This window comes from Euprymna scolopes, chromosome 3 (assembly GCF_053919585.1).
Source record: "Euprymna scolopes isolate OS-2025 chromosome 3, ASM5391958v1, whole genome shotgun sequence".
Lineage (NCBI taxonomy): Eukaryota > Metazoa > Mollusca > Cephalopoda > Sepiida > Sepiolidae > Euprymna > Euprymna scolopes.
This window is the reverse complement of record NC_136484.1, coordinates 142,041,383-142,069,375: the sequence shown is the minus strand read 5'-3', so window position 1 is coordinate 142,069,375 and position 27,993 is coordinate 142,041,383. Positions and strand designations below refer to the sequence as shown.

The following is a 27,993-nucleotide window of genomic DNA, read 5'->3' as shown; positions in this document are numbered from 1 at the left end:
CAAACCTTTGTCTTCCAATGCTAATGAAATAGTTTTCCACACTATTCCATTCATTCGCTCCACTTGACCATTCCCCTGCGGGTGATATGGAGTGTTGTAGCTGGTGGAGATCCCTTTGCCGTGCATATAATTCTTGTACTCAGCACACTTGAAACAACTCCCGTTATCTGAATGAACTTGGCTGGGCATGCCAAATATAGAAAACAGGTGGGAGCAAGATTGCAGTACACTCTGGGTACTCGTGTCTTTACAAGGGTATACAAATGGGAAGTGGCTGTATTCATCAAATAATACCAACATATATTTATTTGGAGTAGATGAAGGTAGGGGTCCTTTAAAATTGAGGTCCAACCTCTCAAAAGGTTGAGTTGATGTGATTCAACAGGGTGGAAAAATCTTGGTTTGCACTTGTTGCACACAATACAGTCCTTTGTCATCTGCCGAATATCCTCAAGAGAGTAAGGGAGGTTTCTACTCCTTATGAAGACCATCATCCTTGTAATCGAAGAATCGATGCAAATTGAGGAGGTTGTTGCTACTATTCACAGTAGCACAAGAAGCACATGTCAATGCGTCAGCTACAAGATTATTCTCACCAGGGCAATAGATAATGTTGAAATTGAAGTATGAAAGTTCCAATCTCCAACGGAGCAATTTATCGTTTTTTATTCGACTATGGTGATTTTGGTCGTAAACAAATTTTACTGATTTCTGATCAGTAATAAGTTTGAAGTGCTTCCCCAAGAGGTAATGGCGCCAATATCTAACTGCTTCTATAATGGCAGCCATTTCTTTTCAACAGCTGGATGGTTTAGTTCGGAGCCGTGTAGAGTTTGTGAGAAAAAACCAACTGGTCTACCATTTTGGTTGAGACTCCGGAAAGAGCACAATCAGAGGCATCAGTCTCTAACTCAAGGGGAGCATTCTCGTCGATAGTTTTTATTACAGCTGATTTAATATCTAGCTTTAGACTGTCAAATGCATTTCGAGCTTTAAGGGGAAATAAATTGGTCTTAATAAGAGGCTGAATCTTATCAGAGTACCTATGGATCCACTTTGAATAATACAAGAAAAACCCCAGGGCTTGCTTGAGTGATTTGCCGTCAGTTGGATAAGGGAGTTCTTTTAAAGGCTTCAACCTCTCAGAGTTGAGTTTAATTTGACTGTTGGGTCCAATGATATAACCCATGGAGCTCAGTTCATTCACAGAAAACACACACTTTTCTTTATTGTACGTAATTTTCCTTTTTCTGTTACTTTGATAAATTTTGCCAGATTCTCATCGTGTTGCTCCTGATCCTTTCCACAGATGAAAATATTGTCCAGGTATCCAAAGGTGTTGTGTAAGTCCTCAGAACTAATAATTTCATCGACAATTCGCTGAAAACAAGCAACTCCGTTTGTAACCTCAAAGGGTATTCGGGTGAACTGATACAAACCAGAGTTAGCTTCAAAAGCAGTGAAGGGTTTGTCATTCTCATTGATGGAGATCTGGTGATACGCATTTTTCAAGTCGATTGTGCTGAATACATTATACTGAGCAACCTTATTCACTACGTCATCCAGCCGGAGCAGGGGGTAGGCTTGTATACTTATTCACAGTCTCAGAATAATCAATGACCATTCTCTTTTTCTGATTATCAGATTTAACCACGACCACTTGTGCCCTCCAAGGGGAGTTTGAGGTTTTGAGGATCCCTTCCTTTAAAAGCCGCTTAACTTCTGAGTAAATGAACTTGCTATCACTTGAGCAGCAACTGGTTTGCAGTTCTTATTTATATTAGCAAAAAGTTCAGGCAATTCTACCGAAGCCACAGCGAGTCCACAAATCTCAATAGGAGTTGAACTCCCACCGTACTTGAAGGTAACGCTTTCATGTTTACTTTGAAAATCCAGTCCGAGAATCACATCACAACAAAGGTTATTTAAAACTGACAGTTTCTGGTTGGGATACATATGTTTGTTAAAAAGTGCATTAGGAAAACAAGCACCTACTACTTTGGATGAGAGGTCAGACGATGTGACCGAAACTCTCAAGTCTGAATCTGTTATTTTTAAATCCAGATCCTCAGCTACTTTGGTATGAATAAAGCTGTCAGAGCTACCACTGTCCATTAGTCCTCTTAATGGCTGACCAAAAATGTGGATTTCTGTGGTAGATCTCTGTAGGGACGATGGAACTGCCGAACTAGAACTTATAGAGGCTATGGTTGAATAATGGACCGAGGCAGTTGATTGAGTAGTATTATTTGATTTGCAGCATTTTGCAAAATGCCCGATCCGTTTACATCGATGACAAACACTCGATTTCGCTGGACATCGCGATTTTGGGTGTTTATAATTTCTACAGTTCCAACATTTAATTTTTGATTTAACAGCGTTTAGGTTTATTTGATTTAAATCCAAGTGCGATGTCTCTTCCTTCCCGAGGGCTGCAGCGGTTGGTTCCCGGTATCGTGCTGGTGAATACGATTCCATATTCCTTGTTGCATTTTCCAGTGCTCAGGCTTGATCAAACATAGTGTCCCGGTTCGAGTGTTTTATTTTCCAACAAACGCTGACAAATGGTATGGGACTGAATTTCGGCAATAAAGGCATCCTGAATCGATTCATTAGCATATATCGCCGCGCTGATGTCCCTAAAATTGCTGTCCTTGCTAAGGACACATAATGCCTGAAGATACTCGTCCAGACTTTCTCTCGGTTGCTGACGCCTCGTGGTGAGTAGTTGGTTAAAGAGTTCCTCAAGTTTGAGACAGGCTTCTTCATAATTTACGCAATCGCTGACATATTCGAAAATATCCGGTGAAATAAAATTCATCAGGACCGACAACTTGTTAAGATTTTCCTGGGATAGTGCCGCTAAAAAATATTTTAACGTAGCAAGCCAGTGCTTGGCATTAGATGAATTAAGGTTTACGTCCAATCAAGAAGGCCTCAGGGCACGATCCATTTTTAAAATCTTTTACTTTTTTTTTTTTATTACCTTTTTGTGCTAATAAAATTGTTGTAAGTAAAACAAATACTGTATATCCTTTAAATAAGGTTTTTATTAGCACAAAAGAACGATATGTCGGGTTCAACGTTAACTCTATAATTTTACATGGCGCACACTACTGGAGTAGTATACAGACCTAGCGCTTCATCAGGGAGAGCGCTATTGGGAAGTTTTGTATCCATACGAAACACAATACAACATTAATAAAATAATTCGCAAAGTTCAAGCCAAAATAAAAAATATCCATAAAAACAAACAAAAAAACAATTCGAACAAGCTAATATAAAAAAAAAAAATAAATAAGAAAAACTAGGCGCTCCCTAAGTCGAACTGCGTACAACATCGGAGCCGAGATGCGTATTTCGCTAGAAGAGTAGCACTTGTGTACGTCCGCCAGTTATTTATTGTTAAAAGTAATTTTTATGTAAAATTGGGCAAAATTGCAGTTTTCTGTAATGTTATAAAATAGACAATGAGAAGTTCACACATGGGGGACATAACTTGGAGCACAAAATTTAGATTACACAGTAATGACATTTGTAGCCTATAGCGATTAGACTTTCTTTTACTAAAAACCCAATAGCAGTTGTTCTATAGGTACCTCCAACGGGAGACACATATTTATCCCCGCCCCCATATGTAACACGCTATTATCATCCTAACTTTTGTACCATTTAAAAAGAGAAGTGGTAAACTTTGATGGTGGAATACCCTTGTCAAATCCCCACTACAAAATCGTCTGCGCTCATCAAACTTTAAAATCCAAATGCTTGTTGCACGTTGCTATTTTGTGTCAATTAATTTGATTTGATAGCTAAAAGTTTCATCACGAACCGAAGATATCTAAAAGTATAGAATTATTTTCTATTTATTATGTATTGCGATGTTTATTATAATCCGATGATTTCTGAGAGTTTAGCTAACAAAATCAATTTGACTATTTTGATATTGTTTCTAATTGAATCTCTCTTTCAAGAGAATAGAAAGTGGACTATTTTGGGTAGCCTTATACTCTCACTTTCTTTATTTTGTCCTTTAGTCCTTACATTCAATTAGTAATGTTTCTGATAAAGAGGGAGAATTGCTGTTTTGTGTGTCAGAATTTATCCATTTAACACTTATTGTTGACTAGTTTTTGACCTTGAAGTAGATTTTTTTAGCTCTTTGCATCAAGTAGATTTATGCTTTATCTTGAGCGATTAAAAAAAAATATCAGTATTTTAAAGAGAACTAAGATGTCGATGGGACTATTTTCTTTGTAGGCGATGAAAATGATTTAATGTTCATTACATGCGCATGCACGTGATACCTAAAAGATAACAATAGGTTCAAATCGAATGAAGGTTATACTTTGATAAGTGGATCGAATTTCAAAGCAAAATAAAAGCGTTAAGTAGTTTGTTATCAAGTGTGATAGAAAATAGCAAGAAATTTTAGTTGAAAAGATAATAAATTTAATCGACTAAAAAACACAGTTTTTAATCGTTTTTAAGTGACAGAAATCCGGGCAAATGTGTAGTTTAGCAGCGTAAATTATTTGATGACAAAAAATTATAAAACTATTTATTTTTTATATAAAACATTATTAGACCCTCAGGTTGAAATAAAACCTGAAAAAAATTTCATATTTATTATTTTTTCAACATCTTTTATTAGACTAAATGTCAGACAATCGAGGCTGCCATATTGTTTTTAAAGTTTGGCCCTTTTAATGCCAAATTTGGCCTTTTTTACGCTCTTTCATTACAAAAATGGCAACCAAAACAGTTCCAAGAGCGTAAAAAAGGTAAAATTTGACCTTAAAAAGCCAATCTGTCAAATCTTAGAAAGACTAAATTTTAAAAGCAATATAGTGGCCTTGATTGTCGGACATTTAGTCTCATAAAAATGATGAAAAAATAATAAAAAGGAATTTTTTTCTGGTTTTATTTCAGCCTTTGGGTCTAATAAGGTGTTTTATATAAAATATATAATCTTTATAACCTTTTGTCTGTCAAATAATTTATGCCGCTAAACTACACATTTGCCGAAATCCGTGATTGGTATATGGATACCGTAAAAGCTTATGGAATCAGATATACTACATTCAAATTCCATACAACTATACCTGGTGTAGCCCGGGATATGGTGAAGTGGTTTTAGTTTTTAATTCTTATTGTTTGCACATTTTTGAAAACTTATACAGAAAAAACGAAATAAAATTTTGTGAGATAACTTTTTATATTCTTCAGATAAAAATATGAGTTATTCACGTAGCTGATTTTGATATTTTTAGGTGATTAGATAAAATGTTTCATGATATAGATTGTTTTAGCTGGACTAAGTAATTTTTAAAATAAATTATAGCAAAGTATATTATTATATTGCCAATAACATGGTACAACAATAACTAATTAAAATTGGCTAGTCAAAATCAAATATTGATTTGTCCGCTTAAAGGTTATCTTTGTCCAACTTTGAAAATACTACAAGATAGTTTTATAGATATAGATAGATATGAAGATGCAGTTTTCTATTTAGCTATGGATAAAAAAGTGTTGCATTTTCAATCTTGCTTCATGTATGAAGAAACTAAGTTGTTGCAATCATTGCAGAAACATTAAAGTTCACAAATTGTTATTGAAACCTTGATTGTTGGATATTTTTGTGCATGCTTCTATGTGATCCTTCCCTCATGTTATTAAAGCTTATTATTTATATTACTTGTATTAATCAGACTATTGTTCTCATCTTAAGTGTTATTTGTGCAACGTTTCAGTCAGATTGGCCTTTGACCATCTTCAGGCATGTTGGCTGTTGTTTAGAAAAGAAAAGAAGAAAAGTTATTGGCTTCGTATATTTTCCTATTCTTGGAGTTATTCTCTATTTTATGGTTATAATTTCGAATTTGTGCAAAAAATTGGTTGACAAAGGGAAGGCAACTCTTATAAAAATTGAATCATCAAAGTTTTAAGAGTGTACAATGTTTGTTGTTTCTACAATTAGAGACTTCGAAATGCTTATTAATTTCTAAGCTTGGTTTGCTTAGTCATTTTTCTTTTTTTAGCATACATGCTGCTTTTTGAGTTGCCTGATTCTCCATCTTGCATCCCTGTCAATTATCTTAACCTCGTTCTACAAAGGGAAGTGCATCCTTTTTCTTTCCATATCTGATCAATTAGTCTTGACTTTTTGACCTTCCCTTGTGTCATAGCTTTACGGTGTTCTTCTAGCCTTACTTTTAGGGGGCGATCGGTCTCACCTTTGTATAGTTTTCCACATTTGCATGGCATATCATATACACAGTTTTTGTCATGAGACTTTCGGTCGGGGCTTGATTTCTACTAGATGTTTTTTGGGGGTCAAATCACTCTTGAATATTGTTCTGATATCATATGGACAGCATATTTTAAAAATTTTTTCTGACAGGCCTTTTATGTATGGTGTGCACACTTTGGCAAGTTTTAGGGTATTGTCATTTTGTGTTTGCTGTAGGTTTTCCAGAATCTATGGCAAGTTTTGGGATATTGTCCTTTGGTGTTTGCTGTAGGTTTCCCGGAACCTGTGGCAAGTATTTGGGTATTGTCATTTTGTGTTTGCTGTAGGTTTTCCGGAGCCTGTGGTAAGTTTTGGGGTATTGTCCTTTGGTGTTGGCTGTAGCTTTTCCAGAGACAATGTAATGCTCTCTGGATAGTCATTTCGTTGGAGGGTTATTCTTAGGTTACCCAACTCCTCCTGGTATGTGTTGCCGTTGCTACATATTGTTCTGGTATGGTGTTGTAAGCATCGCACAATTATGTTTTCACGTTATATCGATGGTGAGAATTGAAATTCAGGTATTTCCCTGTGAAGGTTGGTTTTTGATAATGGGAAGATACAAAATTCTGATCCGTGTGGCTTATTAATATGCCCAGGAGTGCTAATTTGTTATTGTGTTCCTTTTCCATAGTAAATTGTATAGTTGGATGAATGGAATTCACATGGCTTAATAAGTTTTGATGTCCTCCTGGTTGGGCCAGATTATGAATGTATCATCCACGTATCATAGTCACATACTTGGTTTCAGTGGTGTTGAGCCTATTGCCAACTCCTCAAAATGTTTCATGTATATATTGGCTAGTACTGGAGACAGTGGTGAACCTTCTTGTTGTTGATATATGTTAGTTCCCAACGTGAAATGTGTAGTCTCTACACAGATTGACAACATCTCCATTAGATTGTCAATTGGGATTTGGGTTCCTTCTCTCAGGGATGTATCTGAGAACAGCTTCTTCTTTACCACTGTCAAGGTTTCATCAGTGGATACATCTGGTTTAAATGAATGCAAGCATCATTGATTATTTTAACAAAGTGAGTTTAGTTTGGGACATATGATGGGGTCTTGCTACGATTGGGCTATGTCAACTAGGAAATGGCTCAAGGGGTGGTATGCTGAGCCTCGGGCACTGATGATGGGTCTTAATCTTAATAGGGTGCCATCTTTGTGAATTTTTTGAAGACCATATAAGTGTGGTAGCTTACTGTAATGTTGAACTAGTACCCTGTATTTTGCTGGGGGTATTAAGTCTTTGATTTTATTGAGGACCTGTAACAGCTTCCTTTCAGTTTTCAAGGTTGGATTCTTCTTTATTTGAGTTGCCTCCCCTTTGTTAACCAATTTTTTCACATATACAAAACCACAGCTATAAAACAGAGACTAACTCCAAGAATAGGAAAATATCTATGAAGCCAGTAACTTTTCTCCTTTCTAATCCAAACATCAACCAACATGCATGAAGACGGTCGAAAGCCAATCCAACTGAAATGTTGCACAAATAACCCTAAAGATGAGAACAATAGTCTGATCAATACAAGTAATATAAACAATCGGGTCTCATCTAAAAAATTCAGAACTTATTATTAATGTTGTCAAAAAGAGTAAATTAACTGAAAACATACAGAAGACAATGGTCTTTTATTCAATGTGATCTTCATTCATAATCACTGACCAGAGAGAGATTGAAATTATTAGTTAATTAGTCTTATCAACCGGCCGAACACTTTGACTGTAATGTTGCAATCAAAGGGACATAAATCTCAAAGAGTTACCTACCCTTTAAACTACCCTAAGAGCATATGCAAAATAGATGTAATCTAATTATAAAAAAAGTAATTGTCAATATGCGCACAACTTTTTACATTCCTCTTGCTGTCTTTGCTGCCAACCACCAGACACGTATTCTCTAATCTTTAGTCTTTTTAATTATTTATTCATTAACATGCAAATTAATACATATCAAACAACGAGCTCCATGGCTAGAAACTGTTTACCTTCACTACCTGGCTACATATAGCTAACCCTCATTACATGGCTATTCAGAGCTAGCCCACACTGCACAGTTAGACAGCAGGGAGAGGGTTGTTTTAGGCAAGAGGTTATGCTAACTAGTTTAGTCAAGAATTTTGGAGAGGAAGCGTTAACCAAAAGAAAACTTTGGGGTGGGGGAAGTTGGTGTGAAAATCTATCAAATGAGCAAGGAGAGAAATATTAATGATATAACTGATATGATAGGTAGGAAGAATTGAGAGTTGTGGAAGAAAATGAGAAAAGAATGCATAAGAAAAAAAATATCACACATCTGAAAAAAATTATAAACGAATCTTGGAATAGTATAATATATCTGTTGTAAAGACTGTCAATAAGCAATATTCTGATTTTATTATTAAAATAAAAACATTGTGTTTCAGTTTGGAGAGTTAATGATGCAGGACTGACAATCATCAAAGACTATTCAATGGAACCTGGATTTTGTCTTGCCTAAATTTAACTGGCTTTGTGACATAATGCTAACATTCAAAACTTTAATCTTGATCAGAAAACTGAAACATTTCGGCAGTAAAATTTCTGAAAATACAAAAAAACTACATTTTCACTATCGAAACAATTAACTGAGTTTTTTCTCCTTTCAACATATTAACACATAGTTTTTAAATATTTAGAAACGTAAATTGGAATTCCTTTCTTTTTTCAAATGTGAAAGAAAAAGAATAAATAAAGGGAAAAGAAAATAGGTAGAATGACAAGATTGAATAAACTATCCACTAAGACATTTCATTTGGATTTATTTTTGTTTTTTGTTTAAACTTTTGAGTTTTCTTCTCTTGTTTTGTTTTATTACCTCAATGCAGATTTTAATAAACCCGTGTAAAGCATCTTTTTTAGGCATGTGAAGATATATAACAGAGCTGTTAGCACTTGTAGCAGCAGCAGCAGCAGCTGCATGACACATATGCAAATGACCGAGCCAATGCATGGAGTGACGTCACAGCAGGGGAAGAGAAAGGAAAGAACAGCAGAGAGAAAAAAGGACACCACATGGAAGGAGAAAAGAAAAACATGTGCTGAAGTAAGATAAACGTATGGCCCTCTGGTGGCATGAAAGACTTTAAGTCATGTGTCGAGATGACATGGTTTTGTTAACTATTTGGCGAATAAGAGACTTTTAAAACAATATGCAATGCGTTGTTGGAAAGCATCGGCAATAAATGCCTTTTGTTAAAACTAAAAAAAGCCAAGTCCAATTTTTTCCTTTTGTTCGTTTTCTTGCAATTGTCTCGAACATAACGTGTGGATTCAAGTGTTAAAATGTAACGACACCACTGAAGAAGATTAACGACTATGTTATATATGGAATCAAGAAAATTGAAACTGTATAATTATAAGTTACCCCTCCCCAAAAAGTGATGGTATCAACTGATACCACACCAAATAATAGAGGAGGGTCAAGGAGGATGGAAAGACCAAGGAGAGAAAACATTAACCAGATCCCCACTGGATGAGTGTGAAAATCAATGAGAAATCAATGGTAAACAGATGTCGCAATAATGCAAATTTGCAAACATTATCAAAAGAGATGGAGAGTACAGGAAATCTGGTGAGACTTGTTTTTACTCAGACTTCAGAGAACATCACAAGTTGTTTTCAAAGAGAAATCTTTGATGTTGACGTGTGTGAAAACTCCAAGTGAATGAATAATAACAATGGCAAATTTGTAGATTAACGCCTTTAGCTTGATCACTCCACCAAAATTAGATTCTAGCATTCTAAAACTTAGAATTTCAAGTAAGAAATCAATTTTGTATATAAATTTAATGTAAACTGATGTCAATTCCATCTAATTGTAACATTTTATGAACATTCACAAATTGTTTTACCACTAGTTATATCTAATATCTCAAAAATCGAAAATTAAACGCAATATTAGTAGAACATTGCATTTTTGCACGATTGTTACATTTATTTGATGTGTTTCTATCAGCATTTTCTTTAATTTTCGATTTTGAGCAGTTATAAAAGTTTTTTTATGACATTATCATAGTGAGCAAAAGCAGGGAGGAACATGAAAAACATATCAGACAAATATTCAGTCGAATACAAGATTATGGATTTAAGATCAAAGCAGATAAATGCGAGTTCTTTTTACAAACAATTAAATTCCTGGGTCAATCGATAAAGATGGCAGACACCCAAACCCAGATAGGGCAACCGCTATTGAAGAAATGCCGGCACCAGTAAACATAACTCAATTGCAGAGTTCTTTAGGTTCGGCAAATTATTACCAGGGGTTCATCCTAAATATACACAAGTTGCGTGTACCACTTAATGAATTGCTGAAAAAAGATAAGGCTTGAAGGCTTGGGAGTGGACATGGCGTTGAGGCGTGCATGCTACATCGAATGCCGGATGGCTCGAAACAGCCTGTTGCTTTCGCATCACGGACTCTCTTGCCAGCGGAAAAGAATTATTCTCAGATCGAGAAAGAGGCCCTAGGAATTATATTTGCAGTTTCAAAATTCCACCGGTTCTTGTACAAAAGACATTTTTTTCTAAAAACCAACCATAAGCCGTTGATATCTATTTTTGGATCAAAAAAAGGACTTCTAACATTCACTGCGAACAGACTATTAAGATGGGGAACTATTCTGCTGAACTATAATTTTACAATTCAATTTCTCCCCTCAAAACAATTAGCCCATGCAGACGGTCTATCGGGACTGATTCCTGCCAAAATGGAACCTCTTGAAGATTCAGTAATCGCTGCACTACGTATTAATAGTGATGTAAAAACCATGATAAACAATATTATCTGCAAACTGCCGGTCACACTTCAGGAAATTAAGTCAGAATCCCTAAATGACAATTTCATTCAAACCATGGAGCAGAAATTAGCACTGGGTGACACCAGTTCAGATATTTTTTTCTGATTGCAACGAAATACTGTTATACGGTGAAAGGGTTGTCATCCCCCAAACCCTTCAAAAAAGAATTCTCAGGGATTTTCACATGGGGCATCCAGGAATAAACAGAATGAAAAGCCTAATCAGAAGTTTTGTTTATTGGCCAGCTATGGACCAAGATATTACCGACATGGTGAACAGATGCAAAGACTGTGCTTTGGCTGCAAAAGCACCACTGATAACTTATAAACCTTGGCCTGATGCTGAACAACCATGGTCGAGGATCCACATCAATTATGCGGGACCTGTGGAGGATTTTTACTACCTGATACTAGTTGACTCTTACTCTAAATGGCCAGAGGTACTAAGATGCAAAAAACCGACCATGGCAACAACAACAAATTTTTTATTGGAATTGTTTGCTTGGTTTGGGGTTGTAAACTGTTTGGTTAGCGACAACGCTACACAGTTCACCTCGACAGAGTTCAAAGAATTCTGTGAGACGTATCAAGTCAAGCATATTACGACACCCCAGTACCATGCCAGAAGCAACGGCCAGGCCGAACGCTTCGTCAATATGCTTAAAAAGGCATTAAAAAAGGCGTCCAGTACACCGACAGAAAAGGCCCTTCGTCAATTTCTGTAGGTTTACAGAATCATGAGAAATCCGAACAAACCAGATGTGGGATCCCCAGCAGAAATCATGTTTGGACGGAAAATAAAATCCGTATTTGATAAACTGCTACCCAAACACATAGTACACGACAGAACCTCAACAATGCCAACTAAACGGTTTAACAGCGGAGATAATGTGTATTTTAGATATCTTACGAAGAATCAGCCATGTTACATACATCATTCAGAGCCCAAAGTTCCAACAAAAGAGGCACCTGAACCAAATCAGGAAACGCTTCTATGAGGATCAAGAAGAACCACCGTAGGATGGCAGTGAAATTGAAACTGTGTATGACTGTTTTGACATAGACCCTCCAAAAGGGATGTCAGAACTGAGACGCTTCGGCAGAAAGAGGAAGCGCACAGACCCCTTGGTGGTCTGCCCAAAAGGAAGAAATACTGATTTTCACAACCACTGAAATCAGCTCGGGAGGGGGTTGTTGTGGGGAATCACCCTCCAAATGGACTGTTCTATCCATTATATAAACCATGGACCTTTTGATCCCAGGTGTGGATTAAACACCAGAGCAACCCTCGCCTGCTTGGTGACATGTACTACTCTTTTCAGTTGTAACCTTTTTATGTTGTTGTTCCAGTAATACATTGTTTAAACTCTATTCCGTTGTTCTGTTTTCTTTGTGGCTTATTGCAAGCCATAACAGTTATTTACATAATGAGAACAATTAGAGAAAATTTAAGAATTTTCATGCTAGTTGAGTACCGAGGTGAATCGCGAGGGAGTAGCTATTGCTATATGGCATAATCACATTGACATACCGGTTCTTGTTAGATTGTCGAAGTTAAGCAATGCTGAACCTAGTCAGTGTATCTGATGAGTGACATATTTGAGAATACCAGATGCTTTATAGATGTCGACATCTCTCTGCAAGAACTGAAAAAAACTAACATTGTCATCTCTATTAACCTGGATATACATGCAACGGGGAACTGCTTGTGAACTTGATATTTCCATGAAACTTCTGCCTATCATTTGTTTTATATCTGAGTTTGCTGGTTTATTTTTGATCCCTTACTATTTCTACTCCCACCCAGCATAATTCAGAGGAAATAACGCTTTTATTTTCTGGTAAGCCATTTTTCTTTTGTCTTTTTATTTTTTTAAACTTATATAAATTTTCTGAATAAAACCCACTAATTTAATGCTCTTAATGAGAAAAAAATAATTAATGTTAAAAAAAGATTAGTGTACGTTTAACCAAAATCAGCATGTGATCTTCCAGTTTTTCAAACAGAACTTTTTAACCACGACTGAAGATCACCATTTTAAATCCTAACAGACTTGAAACCGACGGTATCATACTGGTTTTAATTGACTTTCTGTACAATCATTATAAGTAAATATCATTAAGTGCAGAGGAGATAATAGAGCTAGTATATAAGGTGGGTAGGGGCTTAGGGGGAGCAGTTGCAGAGAGAGATAATATGGCAGTTATCTATATATCTATACTCCTATAAATTCGTTTCTCTTTTGTGTGTATTGATATTCATATTAAAAATCCTCTTTTCTATTTATTTAATAAGAAAATACAATTTTCTTATTAAATAAATAGAAATTATATATGGGTTGTGGAATTCCATTCACTAGCAAAATATCTAGCTAATTTGCATATTCTTTTAAACATTCATTTTAATTAATTTCCTATTAGTTTTTTCGGTTTTCTTATGGGATGATAATCTTTAGTTAACTATTAGGTGTAATTATATTCATGCAGATATTCTACATGATTTATACTTGCATAATATTTGCGTAAAAAGTTATTTTTTTAAATTGATGTAAACACTAGAATATTTCAATTAAAAGTCAAATATGAATAAGCAAAATCATAGAGGAATAAAAGGCGAATCAAATGAGGTATAGTTTGTTTAAACATTTAGATTAAATTTAGCTTAAATTTGCAGTTTTTAAAAAAATTACAAGTGCGGATTTTCTTTTTGCCGGCACTGTATGTGTATGCATGTGCATATGTATATACAGAGTGACCCCAAAAAAACAAAAGCTAAACGGAGGCCATCTAGAACATATGCTGTAGAACGGTGAAAAAAAGGCCACAGGCCCTTGTGTTTTAATGTGATGTTTTGAATATAATAAACTAGTTATGATCTAAGTTTCATTTCATTCGGACAAAACACTAAGAAACGAGGCCTAATTAGAGTTGGGGCCCGTTTTTTTTGGCCACCCTGTATATATATATGTACATGTGTGTGTATATGTATATGCATGTATGTGTGTATGTATGTATATATGTATGTATATGTATGTGTATATGTATGTATTTAATAGAGGATTGCGACCAAGGTCTGTCCATTACCCGTATCGTTTCTGTCGGACATGTATTACTTTTTTTTACTTATATTTATTTGTGTTCATCATCATCATCATCATCATCATCATCATCATCATCATCATCATCATCAAAGAGACCAAGCATCCTTAAAATGTTTTTTTTTTTTTTTGCTGGACATGTAATTTTTTTATTTATGTATTAATTTCTTTTAATTGATTTGAACATGAATAGGTAAAAGCAAATTATTTAAATTGATTTAATTGGACCCACCACCATCATCGTCGTCGTGATCCTTGGGGTGTTCTTCCGTTTTGGTCGCTCCTTTGGTTTGGGATTTACCCTGTCATGTTTTTTCAGTTGTGTTTATTTATTTTTGTTGGGACTCTGATGAACAGCGTGTGTCCGATGCTGTATAACTGGACCTCCACTGCCTTGTGGGCCAAGGTTATTTAACAAAAAGCTAAGGGTGACGTAACCCTGATAGAAACCTCCAGAGAAGCTTAGGTCCTGTCAGCTGCGCCATGCATGACCCACCGGTGTGTGGAATATGCTCTGGTGCCCAGCAATCTAAATCCCAGACATGGATTGAATAGCATTGGGGTGGAGAAGACTCTGGTAAGTCGTGGTGAATGCAACCCCTCTAGGAGAAGCAAATCTCTGATTTAAAAGACCATAAAGCGGAAGACCAGTACCTGCATTATGCTGGTCTGCAGTTTGACTTGTTGCTGGCTATCTTGCTCTTGCGTGTTGCTGGATCTCAACATTTTGAACCGAGAGAGAGACTTAGCTGTTGTAAAAAGCTAAAACTCTGCAATAACAATAATTTTATTAAATGCTAGCTTTTTTCTAGTCCAATACCGGCTTCCATCTTATCTCGAAATTACTTATAACGGCACGAACTTACTTTCGGAAGAACCCCCCCCCCCATCAGCCTTTTCTTTTATATCGTAAGCTTCTTAAAACGTTACTAGCTTAAGTTCAGAATAAAATCACGATTTTCTTTTAACGGCTGATTTAAAAAAAAAATGTTTTGAACGCTACTAACTGAATTTCTCTCAATACAGTTTGCAATTTGGAGACGGAATTGTTTTTGTTGAGATAAGTGATTTCAATCATGCTTTTTATTTTAGATTTAAAATATTAACAACTCCATTTTATTTCAGTATTTAATTTGTGTATTTCTGTTTTATTAAATGCTAGCTTTTTTCTAGTCCAATACCGGCTTCCATCTTATCTCGAAATTACTTATAACGGCACCAACTTACTTTCGGAAGAACCCCCCCCCCCCATCAGCCTTTTCTTTTATATCGTAAGCTTCTTAAAACGTTACTAGCTTAAGTTCAGAATAAAATCACGATTTTCTTTTAACGACTGATTTAAAAAAAAATGTTTTGAACGCTACTAACTGAATTTCTCTCAATACAGTTTGCAATTTGGAGACGGAATTATTTTTGTTGAGATAAGTGATTTCAATCATGCTTTTTATTTTAGATTTAAAATATTAACAACTCCATTTTATTTCAGTATTTAATTTGTGTATTTCTGTTTTATTAAATGCTAGCTTTTTTTTTTTTTTTTCCCTCGTACATATGTTTATTTATCTACCGAGTTGATAGCAAAAATTACGAATTATACTCATTTTTAGTTCGTGTGAGGGGAATCTATCACCATACTTTCCCTTAAACACGTCTGTTGGACTTTTATTAATAGTTTTTTTTTTTTTTTTTTTTTTTTAATGGAGAGTAGAAAACGCATTGTGGATGCGTTATCGGCAGCTCCTGTTACTCTCGCTTCTTCTTATTTGTCCCTCAGTCCTCATTTTTTTAAATGAGTGATTTTTCGGACAAAGGGAGAAGAAAAAGCTGTTTTCTAGGTTGGCAGTATTTTTGCTAACAGTTGGCTGAGATGGCGGAAATTTTCTGTTTCTATGTCTATCCTTGTAGCCATGTCACTAGTAAGGGTGCTGGAGGTAAACGTTTTGTCTGGGCTGACGTTATCCGCCTGATAGTCAGGGACCCGAACCTTGGATTAACCACTAAGGAGGCTGTCCTATCAGCAGGTGCAAAGTACTGGGGCTGCTGTATTGCCATTTGGTGAATGGATTCTGGACCATGCAGTAGCTTCTGGTGGGGCCTCTCGATGCCATACTAGTGGGTAATTGTTACGGCTTTACCTTATCATTAGCTACAAATAATAAAAAAAAAAAATTCTTCGTTTCTTTTTCTCTCTTAATTTCCCCTCTCTGTCCTGCTCTAAGTAAATCTGTCGACCTAGTCCACAAATTCCAAAATTTCATCATGACAAGTTTCAAGAAAAAATACACGATTAAACCCGGTTCTCCAACTTCCAACGTAGACCCCTACTACCATGTCTCCTTCTCCAACATCAGGGGTCTTCGTTCTAACCTTCCAGAGGTTGAAACCCAATTACAGGAGACTAAACCAGACCTTTTATTTTTAAGTGAAACTGGCATTGGACAGGCTATTTCCCTAGATGAGTTTGCAATTTCAGGATACTCTAAGTTAACTTCTAAATCTGACCCCCAAGATCGCCATGGGCATGGAATATGTGCCTATATTAAAGATAGCTTTCCATGTGGGAGGGACATCTCCAGGGAAGATCCTAACTTACCCTATATGTGCTTCCGGGTTGCTTTAGCTCACACTACTGCATTTATATTTACTCTCTATCGCCCCCACAACAGCGGAGTTACTATCTTTCAAAGCATATCTGAGAAAATTGACCAAGTCCTTTCTACTTATCCTTCAGCTAACATTCACGTATGTGGAGACTTCAATGTTCACAACGTCGAATGGTTGACCCACTCAAACAAGACCGATGATGAGGGGAGGTTCTGTCATGATTTCTCCATTGCCTATGACCTCACTCAGATTGTTCAGGAACCTACCCGTGTGCCCGATAATGACGGCCAGTATGCGAGCCTACTAGACCTTTTTCTCACAACTTGCCCTGAACTATGTTCAGTTTCTGTTCTGTCGCCTCTTGGATCTTCCGACCACTCTGTTGTATCAATTAAGATAAAAATGAAATGTAATAAGTCCCCAGACGTACCTCTTCATCATACAGTATATCGATACACTAAGGCTGACTGGGATAGCTTCCGTACATTTATATCTGATCTACCTCTGCATTCCATGTTTAAAAAGGATGTGTCCTCTATAGTATTAGACCTAACTGAATGGTTAATTGTAGGTATTGACCATTTCATACCCTCTAAAAAGTTTCAGCAAAAACCTAACAGTCAGCCATGGTTCTCTCCAGAATGTGCTGCTGCCATTGCGCACAGAAATCACTTTTTCCACTGCTTCAAACGTAATAGATGTATGGAAACTAAAGCCGTTTTCAGGACTGCCAGCAACCATTGTAAGAAAGTAATAAGGAACGCAAGAGTGTTGTATGCTCAATCTGTTAAGTCCAAAGTAGCTGAGCAGAGGCTTGGTTCCCACCAGTTTTGGCAAATAGCAAACAGAATCCTGAATAGAAGCGTGTGCTCCATCCCAACTATTATCAATGAACCTGAGGTAATCTCGCCAGCATCAGACAAAGCCAAACTCTTTGTCAAGAACTTTGCAGCTAATTCTACCCTTTGCGACCAAGACCGCCAACCTCCAATATTTCCTCCTGTATCAGAAAACACGCTATGTGATATACGTATATCTGTACGTGATGTTGCCAAGCTAATCAAAAACCTTGATTCCAGTAAAGCAACTGGCCCTGATGGTATTCCAATTATAGTACTCAAAAAACTTCAACCTGAATTAGCGCCCATACTTACAAAACTGTTTAAACGTTGTCTTAAGGAGAATAGTTTCCCATCTCCCTGGAAAATCTCATCAGTATGCCCTGTATTTAAGAATTCAGGTGATCGCTCATCCCCCTCTCAGTACAGGCCAATAAGTCTCCTGTGCGTCATGAGTAAGTTGCTAGAATCTGTGTTAAATAGAGAAGTAATCAAACATCTCAACAAAAATAACCTTCTTAGTGACACTCAATATGGTTTCCGTTCTGCTAGATCTACAGCAGATGTCCTTACAGTTATATCGCATAGGATTAGCAAATCTCTCGACCGTGGCAATCTTTCTAGGGCAATTGCTCTTGACATATCTAAAGCCTTTGATAGGGTATGGCATAAAGGTTTACTTCATAAGATCGCTAGCTATGGTATAGCTGGAAAAGTCTTTTCAATTATTAAATCATTTCTTTCTGATAGGTTCATAAGAGTAGTAGTTGAGGGGCAAAAATCAGAAGCTCACAGTATTAATGCCGGTGTCCCTCAGGGATCCATCCTGGGCCCAACTCTTTTCCTGATCTACATTAATGATCTTCCAAATCATATCCTTACATCATTTGTAGACATTTATGCTGACGACACTACCATTTATGGTAGCACATCTAAGACAGTAAACGACCAAGTTCTCTCCAATTCCTCTGATCTTGAGCACGTAGTACAATGGGGAAAGGAGTGGCTGGTTACTTTTAATGCATCTAAAACCAAGCTTCTCTCTTTACATCATCAACATTCTAATTCACATTTGTCATCAATTGAAATGAATGGCTCTCGTCTTCAGGAGGCCTCAAGTTTTGACAAGCTTCTGGGCTTGACCATTACTCCTGATCTTAAATGGAACACGTATATCAAATCTGTTGCCAAGGCCGCTGGAAAAATGGTGGGATCTTTCTATCGATCCAGTAGATATCTCACTGCTGATGCTATTCTCTACCTATATAAGAGCCAGGTACGTCCAAGGATGGAATACTGTTGCCACATCTGGGCAGGAGCTGCTAGAAAGGACTTGTCCTGCCTTGATAGAGTTCAAAATAGACTTCGTAGCCTCGTAGGAGATGTCCTTTTCTCCTCCTTGCAACCTCTATCTCACAGAAGAGATGTTGCGAGTTTGTCTCTGATGTATCGTTATTTTCATGGAAAGTGTTCAACTGAGCTTCAATCTATGGTCCCCCCTCGCCAAACTTTCACAAGAAACACTCGTCTAGCTGTAAACACTATCAATAATTTCCCCCACTCTTTATCTGTGCCTAAACCTAAACGTAGATTCCATGAACAAAGCTTCTTTCTTAGAACTGCACGCCTGTCGAATTGTCTTCCGTTTTCCTGCTTTCCGGCTGACTACAATATGGTTGTGTTCAAGTCTAAGGTAAATAAGTTCTTGATGAGCCGTTCCATATAAGTTATTAAATTTACCAAATTTTCATTACTAATGATTACTATATTGACCAATTTCTACTGTACACTCTTTAACCCTTATCCTTGAGTGGCCTCTGGGCCTTGATAATGTGGTGATGCCTTTGGCCTTTGTAAAAAAAAAAAAAAAAAAAAATAACATCTTTGTACGGATACTCCCTCAGACATTTGTCTAAAAAGAAAAACCCAAAAAAGTCCGATATAAAAATTTTTGACGCATGCAGGCCTGGCAAGTTGGAAGCATGTAACAAGTGATCTACCATTATTATAGGCATATATGTATGTATGTGTGTATATATATCTATATGTATATGTGTAAGTGTATATGTGTATGTATATTTATATATGTATATGTATGTGTATATGTATATATGTATGTATATATATGTATATGCATGTATATATATATGTGTGTATATGTATGTATATATGTATATGTTTGCATGTATATGTATGTGTATGTATGCATATATACACATGTATATGTATGTGTGTATATATATGTATGTATATGTATGTGTATGTATGTATATGTGTGTATGTGTATGTATATGTAAGTGTATATGATTATATATGTGTATAATATGTATGTATATTTATGTGTGTCTGTATGTATACGTGTATGTATATGTATGTATGTGCATGTATATGTATATATATGCATGTGCGTGTATGCATATGTGTATATGTATATGCCTGTGTGTATATGTATGTATGTGCATGTATATGTATATGTTTGTGTATATGTATATGTGTGCATGTATGTATGTATGTGTATATATGTGAATGCATATGTATATATGTGCATATTTGTATGTAGGAATGTGCATATGTGTATGTATGTATATATGTATATATGTATATATATATGTATGTGTATATGTATGTGTATGTATATGTATGCACATATATGTATGTATGTGTATATATATATATATATATGTATGTATACCAATGATCATTTTCAGTGTCATATCTGCTTGAAGGTGTGCAGGTCACTGGCAGGACTAAAAAGTCATCTCGAGCACATGAACTTTCAGTGACTGAGGGAGTGGCACTGGTTTGACAAGACGTTGCAATCATCATATATGTATATATATATATATATGTGTATGTATGGGTGCATGTGAGTATGTATATATATATATACACCCCGTGCCGGAATTATATGCAAAAATATTTTTTGTTCCAACTCCGATAGTTTTCAATGAAAATTTGTGAAATTTAGCACGTTATATGGCAACACTAACACAAGCACAGATCTAAAATGTTAAGCTAATCTGCACAGTAATAAACAATTGGCAGCCATTTTGGTGATTTGCATTTTTTTATATGCAAACCAATGCTAAAATATGGCGAAGTGCTAAAAGATCATCGAAACATTGATTATTCTAGGAATTTGTAAATTGAGAACAACAATAATAAAGGACAAACAACTTAAATATGGTTTCGTAGTTCGATATCTATATATATAAAAGCGAAAATTTGTGTATGTATGTTCGCTTTTTGTGTATGTCCAAGAAAGGCTTTTTTCCGAGAAGCGGTCGATCAACTCACAACTTCTTAAAACTCTTTATATCACATATAAATCATAATATCTACAAGTTAACAACGGAGGTCGCCTGTCTATTTAATTTGCTCGACTTTGGGAAGATAAATATTCAACATTTTCTGCTCGCTGCATGTGGATTAGGCTTTTTCGTATAATAAAAGCGACACTAATTCTGGCGGTATTTTTCCAGTCGCGATCACCGGAAATGTCCGAAAGCAATCAAATTTGATCAATGTGGAAATTTTCCTTATATCAGACAATTGCTATTCAATTTGGACAATCTCCTTTTTATGGGGAGCTGGTCCTCCCCCCCCAACATCTTGGGAAAATAAAAATAAAAAAAGCGTTACCGCAGTAAATGAAATACTATCCCGCAGTCAAAGTTGACCTCATTAAGTCATTAAAGTGTGCACGTGCCAATTCTAAATAATTAAATAAATTCAAACGTGCTTCCATCAGTATTTCGCGGTGGCCTAATGGTTAACATTTCACATTTTTTTTTTCACACTTTAATTTCCAACTTCGCATCAAGGGTTCGGGTTCGGGTTCGATCCTCATACTTACCTACCAAAACTTTTTTTTTTAAAATTTACCCCCCCCCCCCCCGGAGTTTTGATTTACCCAAAGCCACACACACCTCCAAACACCCGGGCAACGCCGGATACTCCCCGCTAGTCTTATATAATTGCCATTTTTATTGACAAGAACAAAAGGCCTTTGGTCCATTGAAGATGACAAACTTTCGACTTCATCTGATGAAATGTCTTTGGCAGCAGTCAGAATAGCATTCCAGAGGTCATTCTTTGAGTTGTACTGCCTTCCTCTGGAGTAAATATTTTGTTTCAAGATGCTCCACAAATTTTCGATGGGATTTAAATCTGAAGAACAGGCTGGCCATCGCATTATTTTCCCATGTCTGGCAAAAACTCTCTCCAAATATTCAGTGGCTATCCTTGCAGAATGAGACGGTGCATTATCATGCATGAATACATCTTTTTCCGGAATGCCAAATTCTTCTACTTGTGCCAGGGTTCCAAGTATTCCTTAATGAAGTCAATGTAGAGTTTGGTGGTAATTTTCACTCCATCTGCGATTCTGAATGTCCTACCAGCTCATTGCCAATGATTACAGCCCAGAACATCACACCACCACCTTCTTGTTTACACCGGATCATTTGGGGATGTAGACCCTCATTATGGTACTATCCTCCCCTCCACGCATCGCGTCCATCAAGGGTCGCTTGACACTCATCGGTGAACAAAACAATTTGAAAATTCACCTTCATGTAATCTCTTGCCCACTCCATCCTCTTTTTCTTGTGGATATCCTTCAACTGAGGAAAGGCCTCTGGCTTTCCAAATTTTGCAATCGTCCTTAAGATATGGCAACGAGTTGATTTGGGCACATCAGGAACGCCAGTATTTTAAAAAACTTGTTTGCTAGTTTCAAGTGGGTTACGGCAAACTTCTCTCTTGATCTTGCTCATTGTTCGACGTGACAGATATGATTTCTTACGAATTTTACCTTTGTCAAAACGCCTGTTGCAAAGTTGAGGGTTAGTACAATATTTTTTATTGTACGATAATCACGGTGTAATTCTTTGGCAATTTCTAAGGTGGAAATCTTATGGAGCCTTATGGAGCAAATTGATGATCATTATTATCCAGACAACAATAATAATGTACGCCAAGTGATTTGCAAACGGCACAAAAGTACATTTTTTGAGACACCTTGTATATATACATACATGCATAACTTTCTATATAAAAAGATTTACTTTTATTTATTTTATATTTTTCAGATCCAAACCTAAAAAATGTTGGATGAAATTATATTGAATGTTACCAACTGCGCTCATGCGGCCTCTGTTTTACTTACTTGGTCTGCAATTCTGCAGGTGGCAATTGTTTCTTTAATTTCATTTATCATTTATACCCAATTTCTGCGCATCTACTATTCACCTCTCAAGTACCTTCCAAGCAGTCCGTTTGTGCCAATCTTTGGTTCTGTACTTGAACTGATGCATTCTGAAGCTGGAGAATTTTCTGTGCGTTGGATGAACAATCTAAAATCTTCTGTCTTCCGTTACTATTGGTTATTCGGAGCTGATCGGGTTATGGTGTGTGATGCGGATGTGGCCAAGTCCATGTTTGTTACCAAGTCTAAAATTTACCAGAAATCAAAGCCTGCGTATATGTTGCTGAAATCTTTGCTTGGAAATGGACTTGTAACATCTGAAGGTGAATTGCATAGTCGAAATCGCAAGATTTGTAACTCATCCTTCAAACTGAGCATTTTAAACAAAATCATTCCTCAGTTTGAGAAAGCTGGAAAAGAGTTGACAGAGATGTGGCTCAAGGAGATTAACAAGATGCAGTGTAAGAATGATAGTGAAGTTTATAACAATATCCCCATCACTTCAGAACTGACAAATTTGACCCTTGATGTGATCGGTAAGTTTGCATTCGATTATGAATTCAATGCCATACATCATTGCAGCAGTGAGATTACTTCGAATTTCCGGAAAATCCTTGGAGAATTTAAGTTGTCTTGGTTAACGATCCTCCGTATTATATTTCCAATTTTGCGCAAGATTCAGGGAAGATTCATGGACAGTTATGATACCCAAGTAGAAAAGGTTAACGAATTAGTGTACTCGGTGATCAAGAAAAAGCGTCATGAAATGGAGATGAGTGATGAAGAAACTGATGTTACGAACCTTTTAGATAACCTGATGAAAGCAAAGGATGTTGATAACCAATCTATACTTAACAATAAACAGCTTCGAGATGAAGTCCTAACTTTTATGTTAGCAGGTCATGAAACAACCAGTATTGGAATGACGTGGGTTCTTCATCAGTTATCAATTCACCCTGAAATTCAGGTTAAAGTCCGAGAAGAGGTCCGTTCAATTATGTCTCAAAACGAAGAGTCACTTACACCTGAGCATCTGGAGAAAATGACGTATCTTACATGTGTCATCAAAGAAACTCTTAGATTACTTCCTCCAGTTCCGATGGTTATGCGACAAGCAATAGAAGACAATTATATTGAAGGATATTATTTCCCCAAAGGGACTGAAGTAAACATTAGCATTGCCTCCCTGCATAGGAATCCAAAATACTGGGAAGATCCTCTCGTCTTCCGCCCGGAAAGGTTTGATGAATCCAATACTATTTATCCGTATTCTTTTTTACCATTCATTGGTGGAAGCAGGATGTGTATCGGATACAAATTTGCTCTCATGGAAATGAAGACAGTTTTGGCTTTGTTAGTCAACAAATTTGAATTTTTACCCCTCCCGGACGTTACTTATCGGAAAGTCATGATGGTCACAATGCGCCCAGACCCGCCGCTTGTATTAAAAGTTAAAATTGCTGACTAGTTTTGTACACAATTGGAGAGATGAAAGATAATTTCTAAGAGATTCACGTAATGGCTGATATCATCAGCTGTATCAACATCATATATTCCTGATGCATAAAAAGGATGCAAAAAAACTCCTTAATCTGTGTATTCCATTGGTGCACCACAATCTACTCAGTAAAAACTAACTCATAAAAGTTATAGATCGATAAAGTGTCACTTTGATTTTAAAAAATATTTCTTTTTGAAATAATGAAATTTCTTGACATTAATGATGGACTATCTTCTAAGTAATAAAAAGGTACTTCCCCTCTATCTTGTTTCCTGTTTTTTTTTTGTTTCCTTTTTTCCTGAGTTAGATCATTTTGTTTGGCAAACATATGTTATATTTTTTTATTTTCAAAATAACAGTTGTAATTTTTTGTAGATAAAAATTATTTGATTGACAAAACCTGCAAGTCAATGATACTCAAATTTGAGTTAAACATTCTGTCAAATTAACAACAACAGTCTGTCAATTTTAAATAATTTATGATAAAAAATGATTTTTGAAATGATAGTAAAAAGAAAATTGGTCATTTTCCAGAATAGACAACCAAGCTAAATAAGTTGTGAAAAAATAAATATTCAACAAATAAATGTTACCAAAGGCAAGATAAGTTAACTTTCTACTTACGTGGATAACTTTTTGAGTTAAAAATATAAGAATTGTAAAATGTGTTGAGTGAGAACGAAAAAAAAAGTGGCGGTCTCATTTGAGCCTCAATAATCGCTCAAAAATTGAAAATGAAACAAAATACTGAGAGAAACACATTCAATAAATGTCACCAAGCATGCGATATTGTAATGTTTTATCAGTATTTTGATACATTATCGATTTGTTAGCGATTATCTGGGTCAAATGAGATCGCCACTTTGTTTTTCATTCTAATTCCACATGTTTTACAATACCTCTAATCTCAAAAAGCTTCCATGATCCTGTGCTCAGTTTACTAGAAAGGAATTCCATAAAGGTTTAGTGAGGGGGGGGACTTCTCAGGAACCATTCATTGAGTGGTTTGGATGGTTGGAGTAGATGAACTACTCCGAATGGATTTAGGCACCAAGTATGAGTCATCTCAGCAACTCTGAATTCTTTCTGACCTGACGATTATCCAAGATGCACTATGCATACAATGCAGTTCTAGAATGGAGGTGTTGCCTGAGTGTCTCTGCTGCATCCTCAATGACTGATCTGTTGGCCTTTAGCATTTCATCATCCCAGCCAGTTGTAACTGTGTTGGTACAAAATTTCATGTGCACAGTAGCTATGTTGAGCCACTAGCAAACAGGTAAATGACAAACCAGTTTCCTGCAAACTGAAAAGATTGTTTGCCTTGTCATGACTGTTGAAGATTCTGGAGTATCTACTACCGTATCCATTGAAACCTACTACTGTCGTTGTGAATATGCAATCTGAGAACTCATGCATCTCCTTGAAGCCACTGAGGAAACTCACAGGTCAGTCCAAATTTGTGCAAATATTCCTTCATTTAATCTGCACATCTGAGATGTAAACTAATTAAAATATTGTCAATGTAACATGAAAATGTTGTCATTGTATTGATATATCCTGGGAGATTACGTTCAAAATTGATTGCATTATTATCAGCACAATGTTCAGATCAAACTCAAGTCATGTGAGGTAATACCTTTGCCTCTTCAACATCATTGTCTGAAAGAGCGACGGTGATTTGTGTATGTGCACCTGAAGGTAGGCCTTCTTCAGGTCCAATATGGCAACATTGGAGCATTCAAACCACCATTCCTGCAACGTTTGTGCACATAAATCTGCATTTGCAATAATAGCATCAACAAAGACATCAAGCTCCCTGTAGTTAATCACAGGTTGTACTTTGTTCTTCTTTGTCTGTACTACTGCCATTAATGGAATTACGGCCTGAGTTAGACCTAGATCTTTTTCTGTATGTAGTACCCACCATCCATTTTTCAGCCAAAAGTTTAGTTCTTTTCTGTATTTAACCCAAATATCCTTGGCCATGGTATACTCTAGTCTTTGATTCTTTAGTTGTCCTGGTGTTTGGCACCCATACATTTCCACAAAGCAGTCGACTCCTTCTGTTGGTCAAATACGACACTGAAGTCAGGCTTATCGATTTTGATTGCAACACAACTGGATACATTCTCCACAAGAAAATGAACCTCACTCAGTCAAATGCACTTCCTCCAACTTCTTGCATTCAATCCTTGTAATAGATAAAAGCCTAACGGTTTTCCTTTGATGACTAAACCTTTCAAGTGTAAACAGCACAGACTATCCACTGTAAGCTCATTTTAGCTGGTACCATGCCATCTCATAACCTTTACATCTGCTGCTATCACTTTGACAATCTGGCATCTCCAATTATAAATACTGCTTTGTTCATCAGAGTTTTTGAGCAGTCAGTGTCAACCAGTGCCATTCATTGTCGTCTGTCAATGAATGTGTGGATTACTGGATGGGCCTCGTTGTTCACTTGTAGACTGACACTCACGTGTTTTCCCCGAGCTGTTTCCCTAACAATCTGAAGCAAAGTGGATAATCTTGTTGCTCTTCAAACATTGTAATTTCTGGTGCGACTTTCTAATACTTGTTCCATTGCACAGTCTTTGGCCATATGTTCTGGCCACTGCACCTGTAACAGATGATCCCTGTTAGGGGATTCATTGTGGGCAGAACTTTGACTTTCTTTCAGAGTGCAACAGTATCTTCAGTTGTATCTTGCCCACGTTAGCAAATCGCTCATGGTAAAAATTTAAATGCCTGATAATGGTTGCAACTCTATTGTGACGTCATTGGGAAGCCCTTTTCTCCATCAATCCAGCCATTTCTGCGAGTTTCCTTATTTTGTTAACATATATGTCCACGTGTTCTCCATCCTCGTAGAAGTGTGTTATTGTATCACTGCTGAACTTCACTTTTGACATTTTGAGGAAGTAAAAAACATTTTGAGGAAGTCAAAAACATTTTGAGGAAGTCAAAAACATTTATAGGAAGTCAAAAACATTTGGAGGAAATCAAAAACATTTTGAGGAAGTCAAAAACATTTGGAAGAAGTCAAAAACATTTGGAGGAAGTCAAAAACATTTGGAGGAAATCAAAAACATTTTGAGGAAGTCAAAAACATTTTGAAGAAGTCAAAAACATTTGGAGGAAGTCAAAAACATTTGAAGGAAGTCAAAAACATTTGGAGGAAGTCAAAAACATTTGGAGGAAATCAAAAACATTTTGAGGAAGTCAAAAACATTTTGAAGAAGTCAAAAACATTTGGAGGAAGTCAAAAACATTTTACACATGAATTTTGGAACTGTTCTTTAATTAAAGTTGAAAACAAAAACATAAAAGAAGATATATTGGCATTTTTAATTTATGTTTAATAAATATATGATAATTGTCAGCTCTTTTTCTTACTGTTGTTTATTGGACATATCTAGAACTTGTAATTATTAATCTTTTTTACTGATGCAACACCTCTTATTAAAACACAGGAGCCACTCGAGGATAAAGGTTAGAAGAATTGTTGATTTTGTTATTTGCTATCACATAAGAATTAAAAAACAAAACAAAACGGTTCTTATTTAAAATTTCAATTTATTAAAAAATCAAAAATACAGAAAATACAACCAAATCTTTAGGATA

The 27,993-nt window shown here is 36.2% G+C and overlaps 1 protein-coding gene across 1 annotated transcript in view; it reads left to right on the top strand.

Moving 5' to 3' along the window:
• LOC145259523 (cytochrome P450 4d8-like) overlaps window positions 1-24,629 on the top strand; it is a 32,301-nt gene extending 7,672 nt beyond the window's left edge. The window contains exon 2 of the mRNA XM_080117233.1: window positions 22,750-24,629. Within this exon, the coding sequence (XP_079973359.1) occupies window positions 22,765-24,333 (1,569 nt within the window). The 5' untranslated portion in view covers window positions 22,750-22,764 and the 3' untranslated portion in view covers window positions 24,334-24,629. The remainder of the gene's footprint in view (window positions 1-22,749) is intronic.
• Window positions 24,630-27,993: the final 3,364 nt, after the last annotated feature.